At 40.6% G+C, this 25,833-nt stretch overlaps 1 protein-coding gene across 2 annotated transcripts in view; it reads right to left on the bottom strand.

The window, feature by feature from the left end:
- PINX1 (PIN2 (TERF1) interacting telomerase inhibitor 1) overlaps positions 1-25,833 on the bottom strand; it is a 93,355-nt gene that overhangs the window by 48,731 nt on the left and 18,791 nt on the right. For both annotated transcript variants that reach the window (XM_036092438.2, XM_036092440.2), the window contains exons 5-6: positions 14,428-14,520; positions 8,278-8,354 (exon numbers count right to left, since the gene is read on the bottom strand). In XM_036092438.2, the coding sequence (XP_035948331.1) occupies positions 8,278-8,354; positions 14,428-14,520 (170 nt within the window). The remainder of the gene's footprint in view (positions 1-8,277; positions 8,355-14,427; positions 14,521-25,833) is intronic.

Raw genomic sequence — 25,833 nt, 5'->3', positions numbered from 1 at the left:
AGAGCAAGTATTTTGTCCAGCAAGGCCTCCGAAGTCACACAGCATCCCCCCTGTTACACTCTATCACTAGAAGCAAGTCACAAGCCTGCCCAGACGGAAGGGACTGGGCTCCACTTCCTAATGAGAAAGTTGCAAAGGTCAGTTTGGAAGAGTATATGCCATGGGAAATATCACTGAGGAGAATCTCTGGAAAACAGAATCTAGTAAAGGATATATAATTCAACACTCTCAATTTATAGATAAGAAAATGGAGTTAACAGATAAAGAAGGGACATCCAAGACAGCTAACTTTACCTTGACACTCAAAATTTCTAGTAACTCCTTTTAAGTCTTGAATCGCTAAGACAACTTGCTATTTTACCTCAATATTATTCAATTTATTGCTTCAACACACCAAAGACTTTTCACATTCATCTCCTGGAAATGGAACATAAGTAGATAAAGCCAAAATTGTCCAAGTACAGGAGAATCAAGAAGAGGAACCCAAGTAATGTTCTTTCTTTTGTAGTCTAAGAGCATGTAAAACTTCAAGTACCATTTCAAATGTGAGTATTTCATGTACTCTCTTTACTTCAGAATCAGGGAACCTTAGACTTGGAAGTACTCATATGCGTTTAGTTCAGACTCCTACTCTCACCCATCACAAGAATTCCTCACAGAAACACACCACAAGGTCCGTCCTATAGCTGGCCAGCCAATGCTGCTTCCTTTCTCTGAGTAGAAACCTTTCTATGTATTTCATCCATCAGTACTAGTTCTTTCTTATGAAGCATAACAAACAAATCTGTTCCTTTTTTAGAAGATCAGTAAAACCATCTGGACATTCAAAGTCAGGATTTCTCTTTAGGCAAGGCAGGGTTTCTTAATTGCTGATTTGCTAGTTCCTATGCATAACCTGCTTTCCAGATACTTTGAGGTCCCAGGCCTCAAAGAATAGTTCAAATACAGTCCCCAGTGCAGAAAATGAGCAAAAACCCTGTTGCCTTTAGCATGCAGGCACACCGTTCTGATATAGCCCAAGCCTGTATGTGGGATAGCTGCCATACTTACATACTCTGGCTCATGTCAAACCGAGGTCAGGTTACAAATCCTCGCCTCTAAGTTAATTCTCATCTGACTGCTACCAAATGAGATCTTTCCAGGATTAAATGAGACTTTACATATCTTCATAAAATTTCATCTATTTAGTTTTGGTTAAATAAAGTGTTTTCCAGCTTAGAGAGATTATTTTGAATCTTGATTCTGTTATCGGTGGTCAAAATGATGACGAGAATGACTGAAGTTGTCAATGCTGGCAAAAAAATAAACTTTAGACCTTAAATGTATTATTTGGCCTGTTTGTGGGCTTAGTTTAAATTTATCTCTAACTAAAAGGTTCTTCATTAGAAGACTGCTTTAGGAAATACTAGTCTGGGAAAGCTGCCCAGCTTTTGAATCCTGATGCCCAGATCCGGGGTGAGGAGGTGGGGGCAGAGTGATAGAGGCTGCAGAAAGGGGGAGAGATTCAAATTTAAGAGTTCACATCCAGTAAACCATTTACAAAACTCAACCTAATTCATGAATATAGGTTATTAACAAGAACATTTAGAACTAAGGAGGAATAGCTTTTGATTCAAGGACATTTCAAGCAAAAATTATCCCAATGACCTTCCCTTATGAGGTAAGGAGGGCAGTTTATAGAGCTAAAACAATGGTCAAAAATACCCCATGAACTCAAAAGAGAGCCAAAAGAGAAGGAAGGGTCTGCTTGGAAGTGAGTTTTCAGATTTGACAATCAGTCAGAAATGAGAAAGAAAGGGGATTCATGATTACTGACAAAAAGGGACATAAGTCATGCTTTGGTTCAAAAGCAAAAGCCATCAGATTATTCAAGCAAAGTAATCATTAACTGGGGTATCCTGGGAGCATACAGGAAATACAAGGTTTCTAATTCAATCAGGTTATAGAGGTGAAGAAATTGACAATTATTTTGCCAAGAGCCTATGCCAGAAACCTGCTGTTTAGAGAAACGAAGTAGGAATGCTGGTAACACAGTCTCAATCCTTGATATGGTTTAGGAGTATTTTCTCTAGTGATAAGGCTGAATCAGGAAACAAGCTGGATAGAGGAAGGAAACTGGGAAGGTGGGGGGAGGGAAAAAATGAGAGAAGCAAAAAAAAAAAAAAAAAGGAGGAGTATCAGGAAGTTCAATAAGATAGGAACTAATGGAATTTGTTTTTCAGTGTCTCCAACTCCAACGCACACACCAAGTAAGAAAAGATACACACACACACACACACACGCACGCACGCACGCACGCACTCGTATCTGTAACTCCTGGCAGGCACTGGCCAGTGCAAGTACCTGCTGCAGGTCTCAAGGGGCCCTAGTAATTTCAGTTCAATATATTCGATCATTTCTTTGTCTCCACAGAAAGTGCATACATCTCCAATTTAGGTGTACTCCAATCCTGAGTTATTGTCTTCCTAGTACAAAGATGATGGGGAAAGGAAATGAAGGACTTGGAAATTAAAAATGCACAACCAACCATTCCCACACAGAGCCGTTTATTAAAAGTTTTCTGAGTAATTGGTAGTTTGTGATGATCTTTCACTATGTAAGCGAGTAGTTCTGAATAGCCAGATTCAGATAGGGCACCGGTGCTTCTAGATAGTCTCTGTGGCTGGAGAAAATACTGAGCACCAAGAAAGTCAGAGTATAGTTCCTGGAGACAGGAAGGCTCTGTTCTTCTACACAATACAAGGCTCACTCCTACTACCCTCACAAAGAAAATTTTCATTTTAAGTGATTTTTTTCTTTAGGAAGAGATTTTTTTTTTAATTTTAATTTTTATTATTTTTTTAAAGATTTTATTTATTTATTTCACAGAGAGAGACAGCTAGAGAGGGAACACAAGCAGGGGGAGTGGGAGAGGGAGAAGCAGCCTCCCCGCTGAGCAGGGAGCCCGATGTGGGGCTCGATTCCAGGACCCTGGGATCATGACCTGAGCTGAAGGCAGACGTTTAACGACTAAGCCACCCAGGAGCCCCTTATTTTTATTCATTCATTCATTTATTTATTTATTGCACAGTCCTGGATTTTAATGATTCTTTTCGGATCAAGAACTCCCTGGAAAATCTGATGAAAGTGTTCGACTTATATGTCTACCTACATGTACATATGCCACTAATTCTGCATGCAATTTAGGAGTTTACCAACTCACTATGAGTGTACCCTGACATACTGCCCAAGGAGCTCTCCTATACTGACACAAAATAATTATATCACTTTTTACATATACATCACTTTACAGTTTCACATACTTCTGAAATTACTAAAGTAAATGATTTAATCGATACCTCTGGACTTTAAAGACATCAAACAATCTGATTTCTACAAGGCATTTTCTAAAGATCTGTAAGATAAAAGACATAAAATCTAGCAGGCATTAAGTGCCCAAGGTAGATCATGGAAACTATGATCAGCCCTTAAAACCTCAGTATTGATCATTACTGATGTGAGCTGACTCAGTGTGTAACTGTGAGAGATCAAGGGGTTCATACATATAATAGTCAATTTTGATTTAGACAATTCTGTTGACAGCAGCGGCTGCTGAGGTTAGGGATGGTGCAGTGGGGGGTGACTATAACTGGGGATAGTATGAGGGAGATCCTTGTGGTGAGGAAATAGTTCTGTAATTAACTGCGACAGTGGTTACAGGATCCACAAATGTCATAAAGTGGCACAGAACTACACACATGGATTGTACCAATGTCAATTTCCTGGTTTTCATATCGTGTGACAGTTATGTAAGATGTAACCACTGGGATAACTGGGTGAAGGGTACAAGGAACCCCTCTGAACTATCTTTGCCACTTCCTTTTCATCTGTAATTACTTCAAAATAAAAAGTTTTAGGGGCGCCTGGGTGGCTCAGTCGGTTAAGCGTCTGCCTCTGGCTCAGGTCGTGGTCCCAGGGTCCTGGGATGGAGCCCTGCACCAGGCTCCCTACTCTATGGGGAGCCTGCTTCTCCCTCTCCCTCTGCCCGCTTCTCCCTCTGTTTGTGCTCTCTGTCAAATAAATAAAATCTTAAAAAAAAAAAAAAGGTTTAAAGCAAAAAAGGCCAAAAAAAAATCTGTTATTAATCAAGGGCTGCAGCTATTTCTTGGATATAAATGTATTCAGATTCTTCAATTCATATGAGAGACCAGAAAATGCACACATAACACAGCATCTATGCTCCAGAAACTCAAGCTAGGTCTTTCTTAATTCAGTTCCAACAGCAAAATAAAATTGTTCCCATAGCTGGCCCAGGCATTTGTAATATGCTTCTGAACCCATCAGAGTTCAGTTCTGCCTGAAGGCAAGGTAGTGACGTTTTGAAAGTTGAACCACATCATGGAACACTATATCTAAAACTAATGATGTAATGTATGGGGATTAACATAACAATAAAAAAATTAAAAAAAAAAAAGAAAAAGAAAGTTGAACCACTATTTTCAGCAAAATGAGAGTAAAAGTCAACCAGTTTCCCACCAAATTATGATAAAGTATTAACTACTTATGCCTTTGACAAAATATCAAAGAAAACTTCTAAGGCATAACTAAAATCATTTAAATGTAGATATTTATTTATTTGCAAAAAAGTTAATTAATATTATGGTACAGGGGAAAGGACAATGACTCTGGAGTCAGAGGGACCTGGGTTTAAATCCCATTTGTGCCACCTTGGACCTTCGTAACAAATCCTTCTGAGTGTTGGTTCCCTCACTGCTAAAAAGGTGATGATAATGCCTACTTCACAGGACTGTTTTGGGGATAAGTGAAATACTATCCTAAGTGGCCAGCACTGTGTCTGGCACACAGATACTTCATAAGGTTGTGGTTTCATTTCTATCTTTACAACAGTCAGGGGTTGTAGAAATTAGTAAGTTCGGCTTTAACTCGAGAGGTAGGATGTTGCCCAAGCTAGATGTGGTCAATGCCCAAGGTTCTTTAAATCTAGATGCAAAGACAAGATCAATATCAGCACCTTATCCAGAGCACCCACAGAGGATTACTACGTTAACATTCAATACTGCCATGATGTCTAGGATTCTTCAGGTATTTGACCTCCAGCAGCACCTTTACCTTGTCAATGCCAAATACAAATTCAGGCCAATGTTGCTACGGGGGTCAGGGGAGTAAAAACAAAGTGATATTCCTTCCAACTGCAAACAGGAGCCAAAAGAGGTTGTATTTTCAAACAAATCTGATCAAAGGCCTCCTGCCCTTGGCTTTAAGGACTGTTGTAACTAATACAGTAAGGCTGCATAGCAACAATTTATTCAGGGAAGCTACAGGTGTGCCTCAATGAGAGCTAACTCTATACGTGAAAATCCACATATATCTAAAACTTAAATTTAAAGGTGACTCTGCTTTAGAGAGAAACAAACCAAGAAACAGACTCGCAACTACAGAGAACAAACTGATGGGCACCAGGGCAGGGGGCTGGGGGTGGATGGGTAAAATAGGTGATGGGGATCAAGGAGTGCCTTTGTGGTAAGCACCAGGTGTTGTACGGAAGTGTTAAATCACTATATTTTACACTTGAAACCACTATTCCACTGCATGCTAACTGGCATTTAAATAAAAACTAAAAAAACAAAGCAACTCTGCCTTACAGAAATACTTTTTACTTGGTGTCTTACAATGTGATTAGGTTCCACTGCCCTCCGTCTTCTACGCACACGTAGCCGTGTACTAGACTATTAGAAAGAGGCCCCGTCGACTCATGTGGTGCTCGCAGCAGTGGGGCCAGCAGCATCAGCATCACCTAGGAGCTTCTCAGAAATGCAGGCTCTTGCGCCCCACCCTACCCTCAAGAACTGGAATCTGCAGCTTCACACAATTCCCAGACGATCTGTGTACGTGTTAAGATTTCAGAAGCCCTGTCCTAGGCAGTATTCGTCACCCTAAAGCCAGCAGCTCTCCCAAATGTTACATTATCAGGGCGTCTACTAGTGGCTCTCAATCCTTACTCCTAATAATCACACGAGGTGGCTGGGTAGGCTTTATTTTAAATTAAAACTATTTTTCTTCTTCTCTTTTAATACCTATTCCTGGACCCTGACCCCAAATTTGGATTTAACTGGGCTGGGTTGGCACCCTGGCATTAGCACTTTTCTTAAAGCTCCTTAAGTGACTGCGTGCAAATGCTGTTGAGAACCACTGCTACAGACCAAGTACTGCACCCTGGTATAATATTGCCTCACCAAACAATCAGGATTTTAAATGCATCAACAAGAGGAAAACCTTAAGCTTGAATGAGAGATTAAGAAGTGCTTGGATATAAATCTTAAACAAAACACAGTATTATATCAAGGCTGGTCTTCTCCACACCAACTGCACTGAAATAGATTTTCCCTGGGCTAGTACCTCAAATACAGGCTCACATCAACATGGTCATGAATGACTACACCACCAAAAAGCCAAGTCACGCTGGATAGTGTTGAAAAACTTCATGGCACCTAACATCAGGACTTACTGACAGACATCTGTCAGAGGATTAGAAACCTCTAATCTCCTGTAACAAAAGGCTTTCCTGTGCTTACCACGTAAGTTCTTTTAAAGTTCTAGCAAAAGCCCATAAATAATACTTCCTTCCCTCATCTGTTCAACTGTAACATTTCAAAGAGAGTACTAGAAAAGACCAGGGTCGCAGGCAGTAGGGGCTGGCAGCAGGGAGAAAAAAGAGGTCAAGTAACCCAAGAAAACAAGGATTTGGAAATGCCAGCACAGTGGGAATGCAAGATTGAGAGAGCTGGAACAGAAAGGTTACCATCAGAGATCCGGGGTGGACCATGGGGCTGCTGCAAAGGCTCAAGGTGTGGGCACGGGAGGGGGTAGCTAGGGCAGAGAGGAGGTGATAGAACATCCGTGAGGATACTGAAATTACTGAGGATGATCAAAGGAGAGTGATTCAAGAGAAAGACTCAGGTAAGACAGATGCAAAGTCTTGAGTGAACAAGGCAGACGGCCTGATCCAATCCAGGTCACACAGTAACCACTGAGGGGGAGAGGTGTAACCAGAAGTAGGGTTGTCTGATGATCCTCAGCTCTTTCCAACAGCCTCCCTGTGAATGAAGCATCCAGTGTGGCCTGATGTCAGAACACCTCCTCCCTAATTACCCACCTGCTTTTGACATGACTCAGCAGAGACCTACAGACACCACCCCTCGGCGAGCCAATGGGGCCCAGGCCTGCTTTCTCAGTCCTCACCGCTAAAGGTATAGGGGCAGAAAAGTGCTGAAAGATGGAATTTATTCCCAACCCACAGAGGAAATCACCCAGCACAATTTCTAATAACTAGAATCTTTGAAAATAATATTAAGTAACAAATAGCTACTGCCCTGGAAAAATTCCTGTAGGTCTGGAGAAGTATCAGAAATAAATGACACAAGTCTTTTTTGTTCTGTCGTCACCAAGGGCCTTGGTTAGAAGCCAATAAAGAAACTATAAGGAGGACATATTGGATTAGTTGAGTAATAGCTATAGTAACCATACTGCAGATTTTTGGAGACAACACCAATTTCAAATTTTTATCCCTTCATCTCCAGAAACCCGTATTTCAAAACTTCGATTTTGACATCCAAATCCAGGACCATCTCTTACCTTGGAAATGGCACAAAAAACTTGTGCTGTATTACACAGCCCAATTAACTAATGAAGACTCTGAATTATGGACTCATCCCATTTAGGGTACAGTTTAGTCACCCTATTCCTATCTAGTTTTGAAACAAACAAACATTGTACAATGGAGGAAATACTACATCCAAATCCCTTACAGATTCTCGGTGATGATCCAACACTTTAAAAATGCTTTTAAAAGGCAATAGACCAGAACAGGACTACATACATGATACTGTTCCTCCCCAAGCCATATCCCAAACAATTATGCAGTCCAAGCAGAGCAAACAGAACCACTGCAAGCAACCACCCTCTCTCCTGGCATGGGAGAGACATCTTCCCCCTTGAATATACCAGCAAAGACATTCCTCCCGAGTTTATTCTAGTCCTCACACAAGGGAAAAAGCAGGTAACACATATCCTTTTTCAGAATCCTTGTAAAGCATATTATCTTCCAACTATTATCATTAAGAAGATCACATTTAGCCTTTGTATGAAGCCTCTCAAATTTTTTTTTTGATAGGTTTATCTAAAGAGTACTACCGGTAATAGATACAAATAGTTCTACACACAGCAGAAAATCAAGCAGTGTTGAAACAGAACAGTTATCAACTGTATGTGGCTTAATACCTCAGGAGTCTTCTTACTCTGTCTTTTCCCAAAAATGCAGTCAAGATCTGTTTTGCTCCGAGATGATAGATCCTTCCCTAGGAAAACAACATGGTGCCTTTCAGTAATACCATTCTTTCTAAAATAAGGAACACAAATATAAACTATGACAATCCTGAAAGCAAAATGGGTTTTGGAAAAGAAACAATTTTGTAAACTACTGACATTCTGTCTTCCCTTCACAGACTACAACTCCTTAATTAACAAAATTAATTACATTCAAAATCACTTAAAAATCAAGTAAGTGTTTTAGAACCAGAACCCTTGACATTCCCTCAATCGTAGAAACAATCAAGAGCATGTAGCATGAGAGGAAAACTGAATTTGAAAGCTAGCTCTTCTACTGGTATGCCTTCAAGGCATGATTTCTGGGTCTCTGGGTTCCCCATTTATAAAAGAGATATTATTTATTTCAAGGAGATGTGAGTTATTAGGATTATGAAATGCAGACAAAAATGCTGCTAGCTACACAGCTTTTAAACACACGAATGAGGGCACACTGTATTTGGCACATAGGAGCTCAATAATTACTGAATGAATGAAAGTTTTAAAAGAATATATGCAAATAAAAATGACTATATTAGGATGAAAGGATTTCAGATTTTTCGCTTTAAAATGTTCTTTACTGTTATAGCTCTACCATCTTTAAGTAAAAGGATACAGAATAAGAGCAGGAAATTAAATGGCTTCTGGCAAAGCACTGTCCAAAGGATCTATGATTCTTATTAAAAACACTAAACTCTTTCACTTAATTTCAAACCCACAAACCAACTAATTTAAAATTCACTTCTTTGGAATTTCCACTTCTACCAATAATACTCTGTGAGCAGTCAACCAAATCTATTCCCATTTGTCAACTACATGGTAAATGCATTTTAAAAAGTAACTGCTACATGTAAAGCCTTGAGGCTCTGGGGGAGTGAGGCTCTGGGTCAGACACAGGAATTTGTGCTTTGAGTAGGAAGCCTGAGTTCCAATGTCACAGACTCACTTGTCTTCTTAGTTTCCTGTAGCAAACTGACTTGGCAAAGTAATAGCATGACCCAGAAGGTTCTAGTTCACTGACTATCACTGGGGCATTCAAATATGATATTGCTCAGTGACTCCATGAAATTAAAAAACAAAACACCCTTCGATTTAATGCGAAGCCAGGCACCATAACCAGTTTCATAGGCAGCAGTACTAGATTCAATGGTCCAGTCAGTACGACCTGTTCCTATCAGGAAGGACATGCTCCTCTGTGGCTCTGTGCTACTCTCTCCTTTCTCCCTGAGCTAGAAACAAAGCTTTCCTGGTTCTGATTATTAAGCAGACCCAGACAAAAGACCCCAAATGAAACCTCCTTAGGAACAAAATGAAACATATCCCAGACAGGAACTCAGAAAATGAACCTGAAAAGTGGGGAATAAAATTGGTCATGGTGGGGAGAAGTGGACAAACCCTCAGGAGGTCTAGAGATCTATTCTTAGCTTTGTCATCGGCATAACCCACTTTGCACTGCTGAGCACATTCAGGATGGCAGTTTCTATTTCAGAAAAAGGAGTTCTACTTAGTTCAAAATATGTATCGGCCATCTTTCCCTTCTTCTGGAATGGAACAGATACCCTCAAAGAAAGGCAAATTAAGATCTCTTTTACAGCAACTCAATTAAAAGGAATGCTTCAGGGAATAAGGAAGGGAGGGTACATGCAAGGTCGCAATTCTAGAACAGATGTCAAACTATGAACGCGCAGAGATTGAAAAAAAATCTAAACACCACAGGACAAACTGCCAAGCTGGGAGAGACAGTAAGCTGTACCAATGAAGGTGCAAGTGTTTCTAAGGTTTTGGTGATAGGTTCTTGTATCAGAAATTTTTATCCTTTAGCAAAGTTCACTTAAGTAAGTGTAGAAACCAGGACTGTTACAGGCCTTGCTCTGGATTTGATCTGGAAAACAAAACACAGAGAAGAATTAAGAGTCAGAGACCAATGGAAAGGAACTTAAAGATAGATCAAAATGTGAAGATGGAAGTGATACTGAAACAGTTGTTAGTTAATGGTCCTGGTTGAATAGCTTATAAATTTTATAAAATCATGGCCACTTTTGAATAAAATATATATTTATTAAAACTGAGCTTGAAAGCTTACTGGTCTCAGTTCTGAATTAAGGTCAACTAACAGCAAATACTGTTGATAAACTTAGATGTTAGGGAAAATGACAATCAAAAACTCAACAGAATAAGAATTACATATTATCTGTCTGGGTTTGGTTCATCTGTTAGTCTTAATTTGGCCATAACATTTTGAGAACCAGGGAAAATGGCTTCCAGCAGCCAAGCTGATGTAACTATGTCCACAAAAGGATGAGCAGGTACTTTAGAGAAGAGTTCTTTATGATCTTTTTAGCTGTTTTTCTAATAGTCATGATTATCCAGTCCATCAGAGTGGCAAAGGAAGGGAGGGAGGTTACCACTATGGCCAGGTACACCCACGACACCAAGTCCACATGGGAAGCAAATGAAACTACAAAAAATAAGTATAAGAATTTTAGAAGCACAGAGATTTGGAGCCTCTTACTTTAAGGGAAGTAAAAGGGAAAACATGGTATTATAGCACCGTATTAGAACAAAGCCTGAAAAAAACCTGAGCTTTCTACTCAGAGTAAAAGGGTGAGGGCCAGGAAAAGCACAGTAGGAGAAATACGTTTGTTAAAATTAAAAACAAAACAAAACAATTCAGGTGTATGTAGTTAGCTTCACTTGCTTGGAAAATTCATTTGCATCCCCCAGTCAAGAAGGATACAACACATATTGTATTTTCATTTTTGTTTTTAATGAAAATACATGGGACCGATAATAAGCTGGGACCAGGAGATTACGGCGGTGGCACTGAAAGGGTGACGTCGGAGCACCAGGCAAGCTGCAGGACTCGGAGTGGGGGACAAAATAAGTGACACCTGCACAACCAGTAAGAGAGCCAGAATTTTTTCCCAGCCTGCAGCGCTATTTTAGATTTAAGTGGCAAAAGAATCCGAAGAAGAAACCTGCCGCCCATCACTAGCAGAGTCCGCTGCCCCGCCGTGGGGAGGAGGGGAGCGAGCTAGGAGGACTACAGTCTGTGCGTCCAGCCTAACGAGCCAGCCAGGTGTGTCGTCCAGGCAGTTTTCTCTTTTAAGAAGCAAATACTGCAAACGGTCATGGGAGTAAAAAGTCTGAGTAAGATTACCAGGCTGAGGCTGCGCAACCACAGTTCATGCCCCTTTCTTCCACCCACTGCACAACTGACGGGAGGAAGAAAGCAATGCTCCCTTGGTAACTTTGCACTGTGTATGTGAAAAGCTTTAAAAATGGTTTTGTGGAGTTTGCTCTTTTCCCTGTCTTTTCCTCTCCACAGATGGGACTCGACAAACATTTTTTGGATTGAAAGAAACTGCATGCGGGGCACCTGGGTGGCTCAGTCGTTAAGCATCTGCCTTTGGCTCAGGTCATGATCCTAGGGTCCTGGGATCGAGCCCCGCATCGGGCTCCCTGCTCAGTGGGAAGCCTGCTTCTCCCTCTGCCCCTCCCCCTGCTTGTGTTCCCTCTCTCGCTGTGTCTCTCTGTCAAATAAATAAAATCTTTAAAAAAAAAAAAAAGAAACTGCATGGAAGTTAGGCTTTTAAACAAACATTGATGATATGAACTTTTGAATTAGATAATAAATTGTTTCAAATTAAAATCATAAATTTGGGACTCGAGAAAGGAGTAAATATGTGTGTATCTCAACGAAAATGATATGGCCGATATTTAGGTGGTAGCAAATTTTACAATGCTGCCTGCTGCTGGAATCTCACTAAAGTCTAATTTTTGTCTTCACTCTTTCCACCAAGCTATATAAAATGCCCTCTTCCCATGTTTTAGTCTCTGGACCACATGATACAGCATGAATCATCCTCATTGAATAAGCGAATTAGTTATGTTCACTAGGAGCCTACCTGCGAGCTAAAATACTTATCATCCATTATGCTGAACAATCAAAAGTTCCATAAAATGGGTCATTTCTGAAAAGTCGTAAAATGCGACCTACTTTAGAACTCAATAATGACTTAAAAATCTTTCCTCATGTTGTAACAGTGGAAGCAGAGTCTGGAAGAAAGTAAGTGCTAAAGTGATCTGTGTGAGAGGGTAATGCAGCACCCAGGATCCCTGTGATCTAAGATCATCCACCTTAGAGATGACTTAAGGTTTATCATTCATATTCAGGGACAACAGCTGCTCTGCAAGGAAAGACTTCTTTTATTAAATGAAAGAACTCTAAGATATGCTTTCACCGTGGCTTGTTAAGATGGATAGTAAATAATTATTTTCTTCACTACCTGGATTTCTGCCTCCTTTTCCCACCTTTTCCACTCACTCCCCAAACTGCCTTTCCTCTATTTTTTCCCAACCTCCTCTGCTTCCTTCCTGACAATATATCTTGAACCCTCTTCCCTGTATACCAATGCCCCCCTTCTCTCCAGGCAAGGCTAATACTAATAAATCAGCAAACCTCATTCTGAGAAAGTGAAGGCACAACACACCAAGCAGGTTGACAGGGTCACCTGGCAAGGGAGTGGCTTAACTAGAAATAGAAAGCAGATACTCCCAGCATCCATCAGATTAAAGTAGATTACAGAGGTTTATCCCGGCTGCAGCAAATGCTTCAGGTGAAATCATGCATACAGTTACGTACTAAAGGAAAACTAGATTTGCTAATGTGAAAGCTTCAAAGGCTGCCCTACCATCTAAAAGTTACAGGCCACTTTTAATATCATTCATTTGCTCAGCATCTTTGACTATATCTCTCTTTTTTCCTTTAGGTTCTAATGAAAAAAGACTGGTTATAAAGTGGCAAATTTAGCCTCCCCTTACAAAGACTGAGGAACCAACAGGGGCTGTCTTCTGTTCTGCAGCAGGAGTGGAGAGAAGCCCTGATCAGAAACCATTTGGGAAAACAACAAAGAAGGTTCTAGCTTGAGAGAAAGAAGAGGCGATAGCATGAAGAGCCACACAAAAAGCACACCGGCTGGGACAGGGAAGCAGGAAAAGCTCATCTCTCCTTGTACACATTCCCGAAGCTATTCAGCTCCCACTAACTCTGCCACGGGCTCCCACTTAAACCAACCCCAGACCTACCTTTCAGGGTGCTGGCCCCAAATGAGAACTCACCATTAATAGTTAGAGTAGTGGGAATTCCAGCTCCCACTACTATTCAGGCAAGTTCTAGGAGTCAGGGAATTCCCAAACATGCCAACTAGACTAAAGCAAAGGGATGTGTGTTTCCTGGTATAGCGAGGTAGAAAGGTACATCCAATCTCCCATAGGAAGAAGGATCATATGGTGACTAGACTATCACAACAGGATTACATTCACATTTATACCTTAAGTACAGTATATAATAAATAGGCTTTTGTACCTGGAAAGTGTACTTAATGCACAATACTGTTCTATGGGAAAATATTTGGGGGAGTTGAGGAGTTTAAGTTAAATTGTTTCTTACCAATACAAGACTGCCACCTCGTGGTTACACAGGACAACTGCACTTGCAATTGGCGGCAGTACTGGGGAGGGAGGGGGGAGGTGATGATGGAGGACTTTAGGACTCACTCACTACCCAGTTCTCAAATACATTTTCTAAAGCTATTTTGCAATGACCATGGAATGCCTAAGTTAACACTCCATTCAATGTCGAATGGTGTGGAATAATGTAATGTGATTCAGCGTGGGAGTGAGATTTCTCAAAAACAAGAAGTGTAACTAAAAATGTTGAGCAATAAATTAAAAGTATTTTCTGACCCAGCCACATAAAGTCTCTTTTCTCCTTTACATAGCATGTTGACTTCCGCTTCCAGCTTTGCCAAAGGACTTGCACGTAGTCTAAAGCCGAATGTGGGGCCCCACCTCAGAGTTAATGAATCTGCACTTTAACCAGATCTCTAGGTGATTCACAATAAATGTTGAAACTTTAGCTCTGCTTTAGATCAAACCAGTCAGACCATCCATACTTGTCCATTTTGCATATAAAACAAGAAATAATGTTGGTGAAAGCTAAAAATGCTTTAAGAAACCTAGTGTGAACAGAGATTTCAGCAACAAATAAATGCTTAATTTTACCTTTTGTGAATTTCATATAGTGAACACGGTTTTTGGAGATTTTAGACTTTTCTTCAAGGCTGAAAGTCTTCTTTTCTTTGTTGTCTGAGGAGTCTTAAAGAAAGAATGAAAAGCATTACATTAAACTCTCTATAATCCATTCTCATTTATTCTTACAATGACATGGTCTGATTTAAATGAAATCTTTAGGAGCCCCATCATTTATTACTGAACTCCAATCAAATGATTAGAAATATTCTTCTTAAACTGTGTACTATGAATCAGGCAAGACCATTCACACAGAATGTATAAAATCCTCGAGGAAGAGAACCGAAAACTTGTGTTCACACAAAAACCTACATACGAATGTAATAGTAGCCTTATTTATCATAGTAAAATACTGGAAATAACCCGGAATTCCTTCAATGGGTGAATGGCTAAGCAAAGTCTGGTATATCCTTCTACTGTAACACTACTCCACAATAAAAAGGAACAACCTGGATGGACCTCAAGGGCATTGTGCTTAATGAAAAAGGTCAATCTACACACAATATGTTCCACTTATATATAACATTCTCAAAGTGACAACACTCTACAGCTAGAGAAGGTTTCCAGGGGACAGGGATTAAAGGGGAGTGCTGGAAGGTGAGTGTGAGTCTGAAGAAGCAGCATGAGGCAGCTCTTTTGTGGTAATGAAACAATCCTGTACCTTAAGTGTGGGGATGATTACCTCATTTTATACACGGGATAAAATTCCACAGAACTACATGCACACACACACGCACGCGCACGCGTGAAGGCTAAAAAAAAAGATGAAACCTTAATAAAAGGTCTGTGGTCTAATAAACATTCTACACAAGTGTCCATTTCCTGGTTTTGAGGTTATGTTATAGCTGCAATAGATGTCACCACTGGGAAAAAGTAGGTAAATGGTACTCAGGACTCTTTGTAGTTATTATTTTTGCAATTTCCTATACATCTATAATTGTTTCAAAATAAAAAGCTCTTTTAAAAAGCCAATAAAGGTAGGTTACATGATAATTAAAAAACAGCAGAGACGATGATCAGGGTGTGAAGAAGGAGAGCCGGCACTGAGCCATCGCCTCAAACACCAGATTTCAATGGAGACTCACCTTAAGGACAAAAATAACAAAAACAAATCATCGAGGAATAAACTCATGTGTTTATTCCTTTGATAAAAGAGGAAAATGTGAGCCAGAAATATCAGAACCTAAAATATCAGAGCAAGCAGATCTGCGGTTAGAGTCAATTACAGGATAGTCACTAGCTGCCCATATTCTCTCACCCTTATCTATGTGTCCAGGTAAGGCAGCAGAAGATCACGGAAACAGAACATCATAGGGAGAAAGAGACTTAATTTTCCTATAGTTATGTCATAAAGAACTACAGATAGGAAGTTCAGAGAAAAGAGGGGAAAAGGAAATTTTCACCATAATACTGGAGCAAAACCAGCACATGTCCATTGAACATGTTATGTTATTAGCTAGCGGTAATCCTTTCCAGAAATTAGCAATTTTAAAAACAAAGTATGGATTATAAAGTAAGGCTCCGAAGGATATAACGACAAATGTTTCAAGGTTTCAGACAATCTCTAGCATGGGTTAATTATATCATCAACCTGAAACCTTCTCTTCTGCAGTCACTTTTCAAGAAGAGCGCTTGGGGTTTTTTTCAGACATCCCCCAAGTAAATTTTTCTCGTCTTCTGGAGGTCAAACACTATTCTTAAGGCACGTAATATTCTCAATTTTGATGTTCCAAACACAAATCACTTAGTAAGTTCAGAGCTTAGATAATAGCTATTATCAAGTGAAGTCTTATCAAGCAGGAAGCACTGGACTAAGAGCTTTCTATGAATTCTTGTATTTCATTTTACAACCATCCTACAAAGTAGCTGCTGTGAGGATTAAACTTACTTCACAGAAGGACACTAAAGCACAGAGGGATTAAATAAGGCACAGCTAGGAGGTAGCTATGAAGGGATCCAAACCCAGGTGGATATGAGGATAGTCCACATTCTTAGCCACTACCCTGTGTCCCCAAAAGAGCTGCTCTTGCACTTCAGAGGACTTTAAGCATCTCCGGGGGAGCTGTTCCATCTGCCGAGGACACAGACTTCCCACAGTATATGGAGCATAGACAGATCTTAGGGGAAATCAGTCTCTATCTACTAGTCCCTATGCACTCTTTCCCAAAACTGCTCTGATTCTGAGTGGATGCAGCAATCTGGCTCTCCTTCTCCACTTCTCCCATGTGTCCTTCCCTCACTTTACGAGAGAGGCATGACTCTTCTCTTACCGGGGATAAATAAGGCACAAGCCAAAGTACTAGGGAGCGCCCTCTAATCAAAACAGCAAAACCAGACCCCACCCCACACCAATCTGTCTCATCCAGAGATGCACTTCCAGAAAGATTTTACTGTAATAATAATTATCAAAATTTTAACATGTTTCCCAGTATTATTAATTGCAATCTACTGATATAATGATAACTTAATCCACAGGAAAAATATTTACACCTAAAACCTTAGGGTTACTAGAAATAAACCAAAAATTTATATGTATTTGTTTTGGGGCAGAGAAATAGGATAGGATGACAAATTCTAAAAAGTTTAAGCAAAAAAGGACATATTAACATAAAATGCTATGTGGTATATGCAACGGAAATACTATTTCAGAGGAAAGGGAACTATGAAATATAACAGTTCTGACTACTAAAGGACTTGCTGGTGTATTTCTAAATACGTAACAATGGATATCAAATTGCTCTGGTATTTATCGTCCACTGGATACATCTGAGACTGATGTAAGGGTTTTATCTTGAAATGCCAATATTTCCCAATAGGCCAGAAATTACATTCTTCACAACTATTCAAAGCTATGGTTAAAAATCTTACAGATGTTGCTCTAAAAAATGTGAGACAGAGTATACTGGTTTTCAAAATGTATACAAAAAACCCTTGAAGATCCCTTCCTAATAGGCATCCCAGTTTTTATTTTCAGAAATCTTTAAAATCAGAAAGGGCAAAATATCTGATGGAAGTAACAAACATTTCCTAAAACCCTGAGGTCAATCCACCAAAAAGCGAAGTTGAGTCTGGTAGAGAGAACTAATCAGTAAAATAATTCCTAAAAATGAAATTTTGAAGAATATACTGAATTTTATATCCCATAAGAAAATAAGGGTTATTTCTAGAATCTTTGTAAGATTCTAAGAAGAGGACAGTATGGAATCTCTGCTTAGTTAAAAGGCGTACTGTGTGGATTTGTAAACAGTCTTATTAAGAAACTAAAAATATTATTATGGCAGAAAAATTATGTTATGAGGTTATTGTGCCATCTGCTTTTCAGCTTTAATACAAGTAATATGACCAAAAATTCACTTGGATGAAGACATACTGTATTTACCAAGGATGACATGGCAGAAAAATAATCTATTAGTTTTCTAGGTGATAGGATTATCAAGAAATTATCAGCTTCAAGACTCATTCCTTGGTGGAAAGATGGAGGAGGAGTAGGGGACCCTATTTCAACTGGTCCCCAGAATTGAGCTGGATATCTACCAGACCACTCTGAGCACCCACGAAACCAGCCTGAGATGTAAGAAGATCTGGATCTCTACAAACAGAATATCGCAGGCGATTGGTTTTGAGGTAGGAAGCGGGGAGCCCTGATTCTGCGGGCAGATATCGGAGGATAAACGGCAGCGGGAGGGAGCCTGGCCGTGGGGATCCTACACCGCCGGTGAGTGACAGCCCTGCGTGCTGCGGACGGACGGGCACAGACTCGCAGACGGGTAGCGGCGGGGAAAGGACTTTAGGGCAGCCCCCGGGGTGGAAACCCGGAGCGGCGGGTCGCACCTGCGAACTGCAGCGCCCAGGATGGAAACCCGGAGCGGCGGGGTCACACGTGCATGAACTGGGAGCGGCTGGCGGTTTTAGAAGCACAAAGGGCAGAGACGTGCTCCAACCTGGAGGCAAGACTCGGAGCGCTGCAGAGGGGTGCACAACCCAGGACGCTGCGGTTTATAGCAGCACGGAAGGAAACGGAGACAGTGTGGCCTGGAGAGCTCACTGAAGAACAGACTGTGGTCTCTCTGCTCTGAGGCAGAGGGTTGGAAACGGTCTCTTCTGCTCTGACTCGCGGAAGAGACGCGGAAAGCCGCCAGGGAAAGCCGCCAGAGAACAAAAGCCCCAAAAACTGATTCCCGCTGAGCCCATCCCCCGCCACAGGGGGGCAGGGCAACTCCGCCCAAACAGGGTTGCCTGAGTAACAGCGTGGCAGGCCCCTCCCGCAGAAGACAGGCTGGGGAAACAAGAGGCCAGCAACCCTAAGGTCCCAAGAAGACAGGTGCATCTTGCTTGGGTTCTGGTCAATAATTTGGACTCTATACATTCCCTCAAACACCCATCAACAGAATGACTAGGAGGAGGAGCCCCCAAAATAGAAAAGACTCAGAGATTATGACTTATGCTGCCGATTTACAAATGGATGCAGATATAACCAAGATGTCGGAGATGGAATTCAGGCTAGCAATTGTGAAGACAATGGCTAGAATGGAGAAATCAATTAATGGCAACATAGAGTCTCTAAGGGCAGAAATAAAAGGTGAATTGGCAGAACTTAAAAATGCTATCAATGAGATCCAATCCAATCTAAATAATCTAACAGCTAGGGTAACTGAGGCAGAAGAGAGAATAAGCGACCTGGAAGACAATATAACAGATAAAAAGGGAAAAGAGGAGGCCAGGGAAAAACAACTCAGAATCCATGAAAATAGAATCAGAGAAATAAGTGACACCATGAAGCGTTCCAATGTCAGAATAATTGGAACCCCGGAAGGAGTGGAGAGAGAGAGAAGACTAGAAGGTGTATTTGAGCAAATCGTAGCTGAGAACTTCCCTAATCTGGGGAATGAAACAAACATTCGAGTCCTAGAGGCAGAGAGGACCCCTCCCAAGATCAAGGAAAACAGGCCAACACCCCAGCATGTAATAGTAGAACTCGCAAATCTTAGAACCAAGGAAACCATCTTAAGGGCAGTTAGGGGAAGAGATTCCTTACATACAGAGGGAGGAACATCAGAATAACGTCAGACCTATCCACAGAGACCTGGCAAGCCAGAAAGGCCTGGCAAGACATATTCAGGGTACTAAATGAGAAGAACATGCAGCCAAGAATACTTTATCCGGCAAGGCTTTCATTTAGAATGGATGGAGAGATGCAGAGCTTCCACGACCGGCAGAAGCTGAAAGAATATATGACCACTAAGCCGGCCCTGCAAGAAATATTAAGGGGGGTTCTATAAAAGGAGAAAGACCCCAAGAGTGATCTACAACAGAAATTTACAGGGACAATCTATAAAAACAACGTCTTCACAGGCAACATGATGACAATTAATTCGTATCTTTCAATAATCACTCTCAACGTGAATGGCCTAAACGTTCCCATAAAATGGCACGGGGTTGCAGACTGGATAAAAAGACAGGACCCATCCATACGCTGTCTACAAGAGACTCATCTTGAACCTAAAGATACATCCAGACTGAAAGTGAAGGGATGGAAATCCATCTTGCATGCCAGCGGACCTCAAAAGAAAGCTGGGGTAGCAATTCTTACGTCAGACAAATTAGATTTTAAACTAAAGTCTGTAATAAGAGACACAGAAAGACACTATATCATTCTTAAAGGGTCTATCCAACAAGAAGATCTAACAATTGTAAATATCTATGCCCCCAACATGGGAGCAGCCATCTACATAAGCCAACTGTTAACCAAAATAAAGAGTCATATTGATAACAATACGTTAATTGTAGGAGACCTCAATACTCACTCTCAGCAATGGACAGATCATCTAAGCAGAAAATCAACAAGGGAACAAGAGCTTTGAATGATACATTGGACCAGATGGACCTCATAGATATTTACAGAACATTCCACCCTAAAACAACAGAATACTCATTCTTCTCGAGCGCACATGGAATTTTCTCCAGAATAGACCATGTACTGGATCACAAATCAGGTCTCAACCGATACCAAAAGATTGAGATTATTCCCTGCATATTCTCACCACAATGCTCTAAAACTGGAACTCAATCACAAGAAAAAATTTGGCAGAAATTCAAACACTTGGAAGCTAAAGACTACTCTGCTCAAGAATGTTTGGGTCAACCAAGAAATCAAAGAAGAACTTAAACAATTCATGGAAATCAATGAGAACGAAAACACATCGGTCCAAAACCTATGGGATACTGCAAAGGCGGTCCTAAGGGGGAAATACATAGCCATCCAAGCCTCACTCAAAAAAACAGAAAAATCCCGAATTCACCAACTAACTCTACACCTTAAAGAACTAGAGAAAAAGCAACAAACGATGCCTAAGCCATGCATTAGAAGACAAATAATTAAAATTAGAGCAGAGATCAATGAATTAGAAACCAGAAACACAGTAGATCAGATCAACGAAACTAAAAGTTGGTTCTTTGAAAGAATAAGATCGAAAAACCACTGGCCAGACTTATCCAAAAGAAAAGAGAAAAGGACCCAAATTAATAAAATTATAAATGAAAGGGGAGAGATCACGACTAACACCAAGGAAATAGAAACAATTATTAGAAATTATTATCAACAACTATACGCCAATAAACTGAGCAATCTGGATGAAATGGAGGCCTTCTTGGAAACCTATAAGCTGCCAAGACTGAAAACAGGAAGAAACTGACAACCTGAATAGGCCAATAACCAGTAACGAAATTGAAGCAGTGATCAAAAACCTCCCAAAAAACAAGAGTCCAGGGCCTGATGGATTCCCTGGGGGAATTCTACCAAACATTCAAAGAAGAAATAATACCTATTCTACTGAAGCTGTTTCAAAAATAGAAACAGAAGGAAAACTTCCAGACTCATTCTATGAGGCCAGCATTACCTTAATCCCCAAACCAGGCAAAGCCCCCATCAAAAAGGAGAATTTCAGACTGATATCCCTGATGAATATGGATTCCAAAATCCTCAACAAAATACTAGCTAATAGAATCCAACAATACATTAAAAGGATCATCCACCATGACCAAGTGGGATTTATCCCTGGGAGGCAAGGGTGGTTCAACATTCGCAAATCAATCAATGTGATAGAACACATTAACAAGAGGAGGGAGAAGAACCATATGGTCCTCTCAATTGATGCAGAAAAAGCATGTGACAAAATACAACATCCTTTCCTGATTAAAACTCTCCAGAGTATAGGGATAGAGGGAACATTCCTCAAGTTCATAAAATCCATCTATGAAAAACCCACAGCAAATATCATCCTCAATGGGGAAAAGCTGAGAGCCTTTCCCTTAAGATCAGGAACACGTCAAGGATGCCCACTCTCGCCACTATTATTCAACACAGTACTAGAAGTCCTAGCAACAGCAATCAGACAACAAAAAGAAATAAAAGGTATTCAAATTGGCAAAGAAGAAGTCAAACTCTCTCTTTTCGCAGACGACATGATACTCTATGTGGAAAACCCAAAAGAATCCACTCCCAAATTACTAGAACTCATCCAGCAATTCAGTAATGTGGCAGGATACAAAATCAATGCACAGAAATCAGTTGCTTTCTTATACACTAACAATGCCACTGTAGAAAGAGAAATTAGAGAAACGATTCCATTTACAATAGCACCAAAAACCATAAGATACCTCGGAATAAACCTAACCAAAGAGGTAAAGGATCTATACTCTAGGAACTACAGAACACTCATGAAAGAAATTGAAGAAGACACAAAAAGATGGAAAAATATTCCATGCTCATGGATCAGAAGAATAAACATTGTTAAACTGTCTATGCTACCCAGAGCAATCTATACCTTCAATGCAATCCCAATCGAAATTCCAATGACATTTTTCAAAGTGCTGGAACAAACAATCCTAAAATTTGTATGGAATCAGAAAAGACCCCAAATCGCCAAGGACATGTTGAAAAAGAAAAACAAAGCTGGGGGCATCACATTTCCCGATTTCAAGCTATATTACAAAGCTGTGATCACCAAGACAGCATGGTACTGGCACAAAAACCGACATATAGACCAATGGAACAGAATAGAGAACCCAGATATGGACCCTCAACTCTATGGTCAAATAATCTTTGACAAAGCAGGAAAAAACATGCAATGGAAAAAAGACCGTCTCTTCAATAAATGGTGCTGGGAAAATTGGACAGCCACATGCAGAAGAATGAAACTCGACCATTCTCTAACACCATTCACAAAGATAAACTCAAAGTGGATGAAAGACCTCAATGTGAGACAGGAATCCATCAAAATCCTAGAAGATAACATAGGCAGTAACCTCTTTGACATCGGCCACAGCAACTTCTTTCAAGATACATCTCCAAAAGCTAGTGAAACAAAAGCAAAAATGAACTTTTGGGACTTCATCAAGATAAAAAGCTTCTGCACAGCAAAGGAAACAGTCAACAAAACAAAGAGGCAACCCACAGAATGGGAGAAGAGATTTGCAAATGACACTACAGATAAAGGGCTGGTATCCAAGATCTATACAGAACTTCTCAAACTCAAGACCCAAAAAACAAATAATCAAGTCAAAAAGTGGGCAAAAGATATGAAAAGACACTTCTCTGAAGAGGACATACAAATGGCGAACAGACACATGAAAAAATGTTCATCATCATTAGCCATCAGGGAAATTCAAATCAAAACCACACTGAGATACCACCTTACACCAGTCAGAATGGCAAAAATGGACAGGGAAAGAAACAACAAATGTTGGAGAGGTTGTGGAGAAAGGGGAACCCTCTTACACTGTTGGTGGGAATGCAAGTTGGTACAGCCACTTTGGAAAACAGTGTGGAGGTTCCTCAAAAATTTAAAAATAGAGCTACCCTATGACCCAGCAATTGCACTACTGGGTATTTACCCCAAAGACACAGATGTAGTGAAAAGAAGGGCCATATGCCCCCAATGTTCATAGCAGCAATGTCTGCAATAGCCAAACTGTGGAAAGAGCCGAGATGCCCTTCAACAGATGAATGGATAAAGAAGATGTGGTCCATATATACAATGGAATATTACTCAGCCATCAGAAAGGATGAATACCCAACTTTTACATCAACATGGATGGGACTGGAGGAGATTATGCTAAGTGAAATAAGTCAAGCAGAGAAAGGCAATTATCATATGGTTTCACTTATTTGTGGAACATAAGGAATAACATGGAGGACATTAGGAGAAGGAAGGGAAAAATGCGGGGGAGGGGAATTGGAGGGAGAGATGAACCATGAGAGACTATGGACTCTGAGAAACAAACAGGGTGTTAGAGGGGAGGGGGTGGGGGGATGGGTTAGCCCGGTGATGGGTATTAAGGAGGGCACGTACTGCATGGAGCACTGGGTGTTATATGAAAACAATGGATCGTGGATCACCACATCAAAAACCAATGATGTAGTGTATGGTGACTAACATAACATAATAAAATTTTTAAAAAATTAAAAAAAAAAAAAAAAAGGATTCATTCCTTGGCCAGGTCTTCCCTTAAAGGAATATTCTACAGGCTTTCCAGTACTGGGAGGGGCATCTAGCAATGCCCCGTTTCTTCTGAACTGCTTGGTCCCTGTTGCAAGGCTACCAGCACCCTCTAGTGGTCTTGAGGTGGAACTTAATCCGTAGAACAGTGAGTGACTCTCCAGGTGTCTTCTACTTGGCCTATATACACAAGAGTCAGCCTGCACCGATGAACCTGTGGACGGGGCTGCATGAGGACAAGGGACTACCACTTGGAAGCTGTTATACACTCACTAACTTCCTGACAAATAATACAGGGTGCCCTGGGGCACTTTAAACGTTTCACTGACTGTACTTCTGGGAAAATACATCATAAAGGCCCGACTATACTGACTGCTCAGCCTCGGCAATCAGCACAAGGAACAAAGTGGAAAACTGTCCCAAAGCAGAGTTTTCGCAACTACGATGGCATTTCTCAGAAAAGAGTAACATGATACCATCACAGGGAAAAAGTAATTTTCTAGCTATCACTGTCAAATCTCAAAAGCAAATTGCTCAAAAATCTGCTTTCTCTTCTTAATACCTACAAAAATGAATCTCATGGCTCCTTTCTTTACGGAATCTTGAAGCTGATAATTTCTTGATAACCCTATCACCTAAGAAGTTACAGAGTTTTCTCTAATTCAGTACATCAAGGAGAAAGTTATGATACCAAACAGGGTGTGAAGTCAACTCATTTTCCCTCTTCAAGAATGAATGTGTGGCTGCCTCTAAGAAATCGAGCCCCAGACTCAAAAGCTTCTGCCTCCATGACTATGGTCATGCAAAGCCAGCTCAAGACTGACACCCTAATCGTGTCACTGAATCCGTATAGGAAAAGTGACAGCCATTTATGCCTCACCAGATACTCATTAAGAGAGAAGTTGATCCCTGATATCCAAATTGCTTCAGGTTACTCTTCAGTTAACCTTCACTACAGGTTTAATATGCCATAAATTATTGTAATTAAGTCTACCAGAAAGGGACCCATTTAATTTTTAGATTTCTTTTATTGGGACAAATACCATCATATATAGGAGTATCTGAAGTCTGTAGTTAGTTATAGAGCAACCTCTCCCCCCCACCCCCACCACTTCCTGGATTAGAAAACAGAACACTGCCTGTCTCAAGAAGCATCCAGCACCCCTGTGCCCCTTCCTCCTAGAACGGGGTTTCTCAACCCCTAAACTATTGACATTTTGGGATGAATAATTACTTGTTTGGGGACGGAGGAGCGCAGCTATGCTGTGTACTGTAGGATGTTTAGCTGCATTTCTGGCCTCTGCCCACTAGATAGAAGTAACATCTCCCCAGCTGTGACAACCAAAAATGTCTCCAGACATTGCCAAATGTCCCACGAAGGATAAAACTGCCCCTAGGTGAGAACCCCTGTCCTAACAGCAACCATTATCCTGACTTTTGTGATAATCACCCCTCCTCTTGCTTTTTGTTTTGGTTTTAACCATTTACTTGGGGGGGGGAGTAAAAGCCACAGAAAGTGCATAAAACATAATGTTCACAAATAACCTGTAATTGCCAACTAGGAAAAAAAAAAAAACAGAACCCTAATATCACCCCAGAAGTTCCCCCATGGGCCCCTTTGCAATCCCAACCCTTTTCCTCTCCCCAAAGGTAATCACTACTGTGACTTTCACAGTAATCACTTCTTTGTGTTTTAAAATAATTTGACCACCCCAGTATGGTACCTCAGTATCAGATTTTTGCTTATCATCTGAACTTTTTACAAGTGGAATCATACTGGACATTAACTTTGTGTCTCACTTCTTTCAGTCAACGTTAAATTAATGAGATCCTTCTACACCAGGGAACAAACAACAGCCCATGGGCCAAACCCTACCTGCCA

Source organism: Halichoerus grypus, chromosome 3 (genome assembly GCF_964656455.1).
Source record: "Halichoerus grypus chromosome 3, mHalGry1.hap1.1, whole genome shotgun sequence".
Lineage (NCBI taxonomy): Eukaryota > Metazoa > Chordata > Mammalia > Carnivora > Phocidae > Halichoerus > Halichoerus grypus.
The sequence above is the reverse complement of the archived record's forward strand: the minus strand, read 5'-3'. Positions and strand labels throughout refer to the sequence as shown.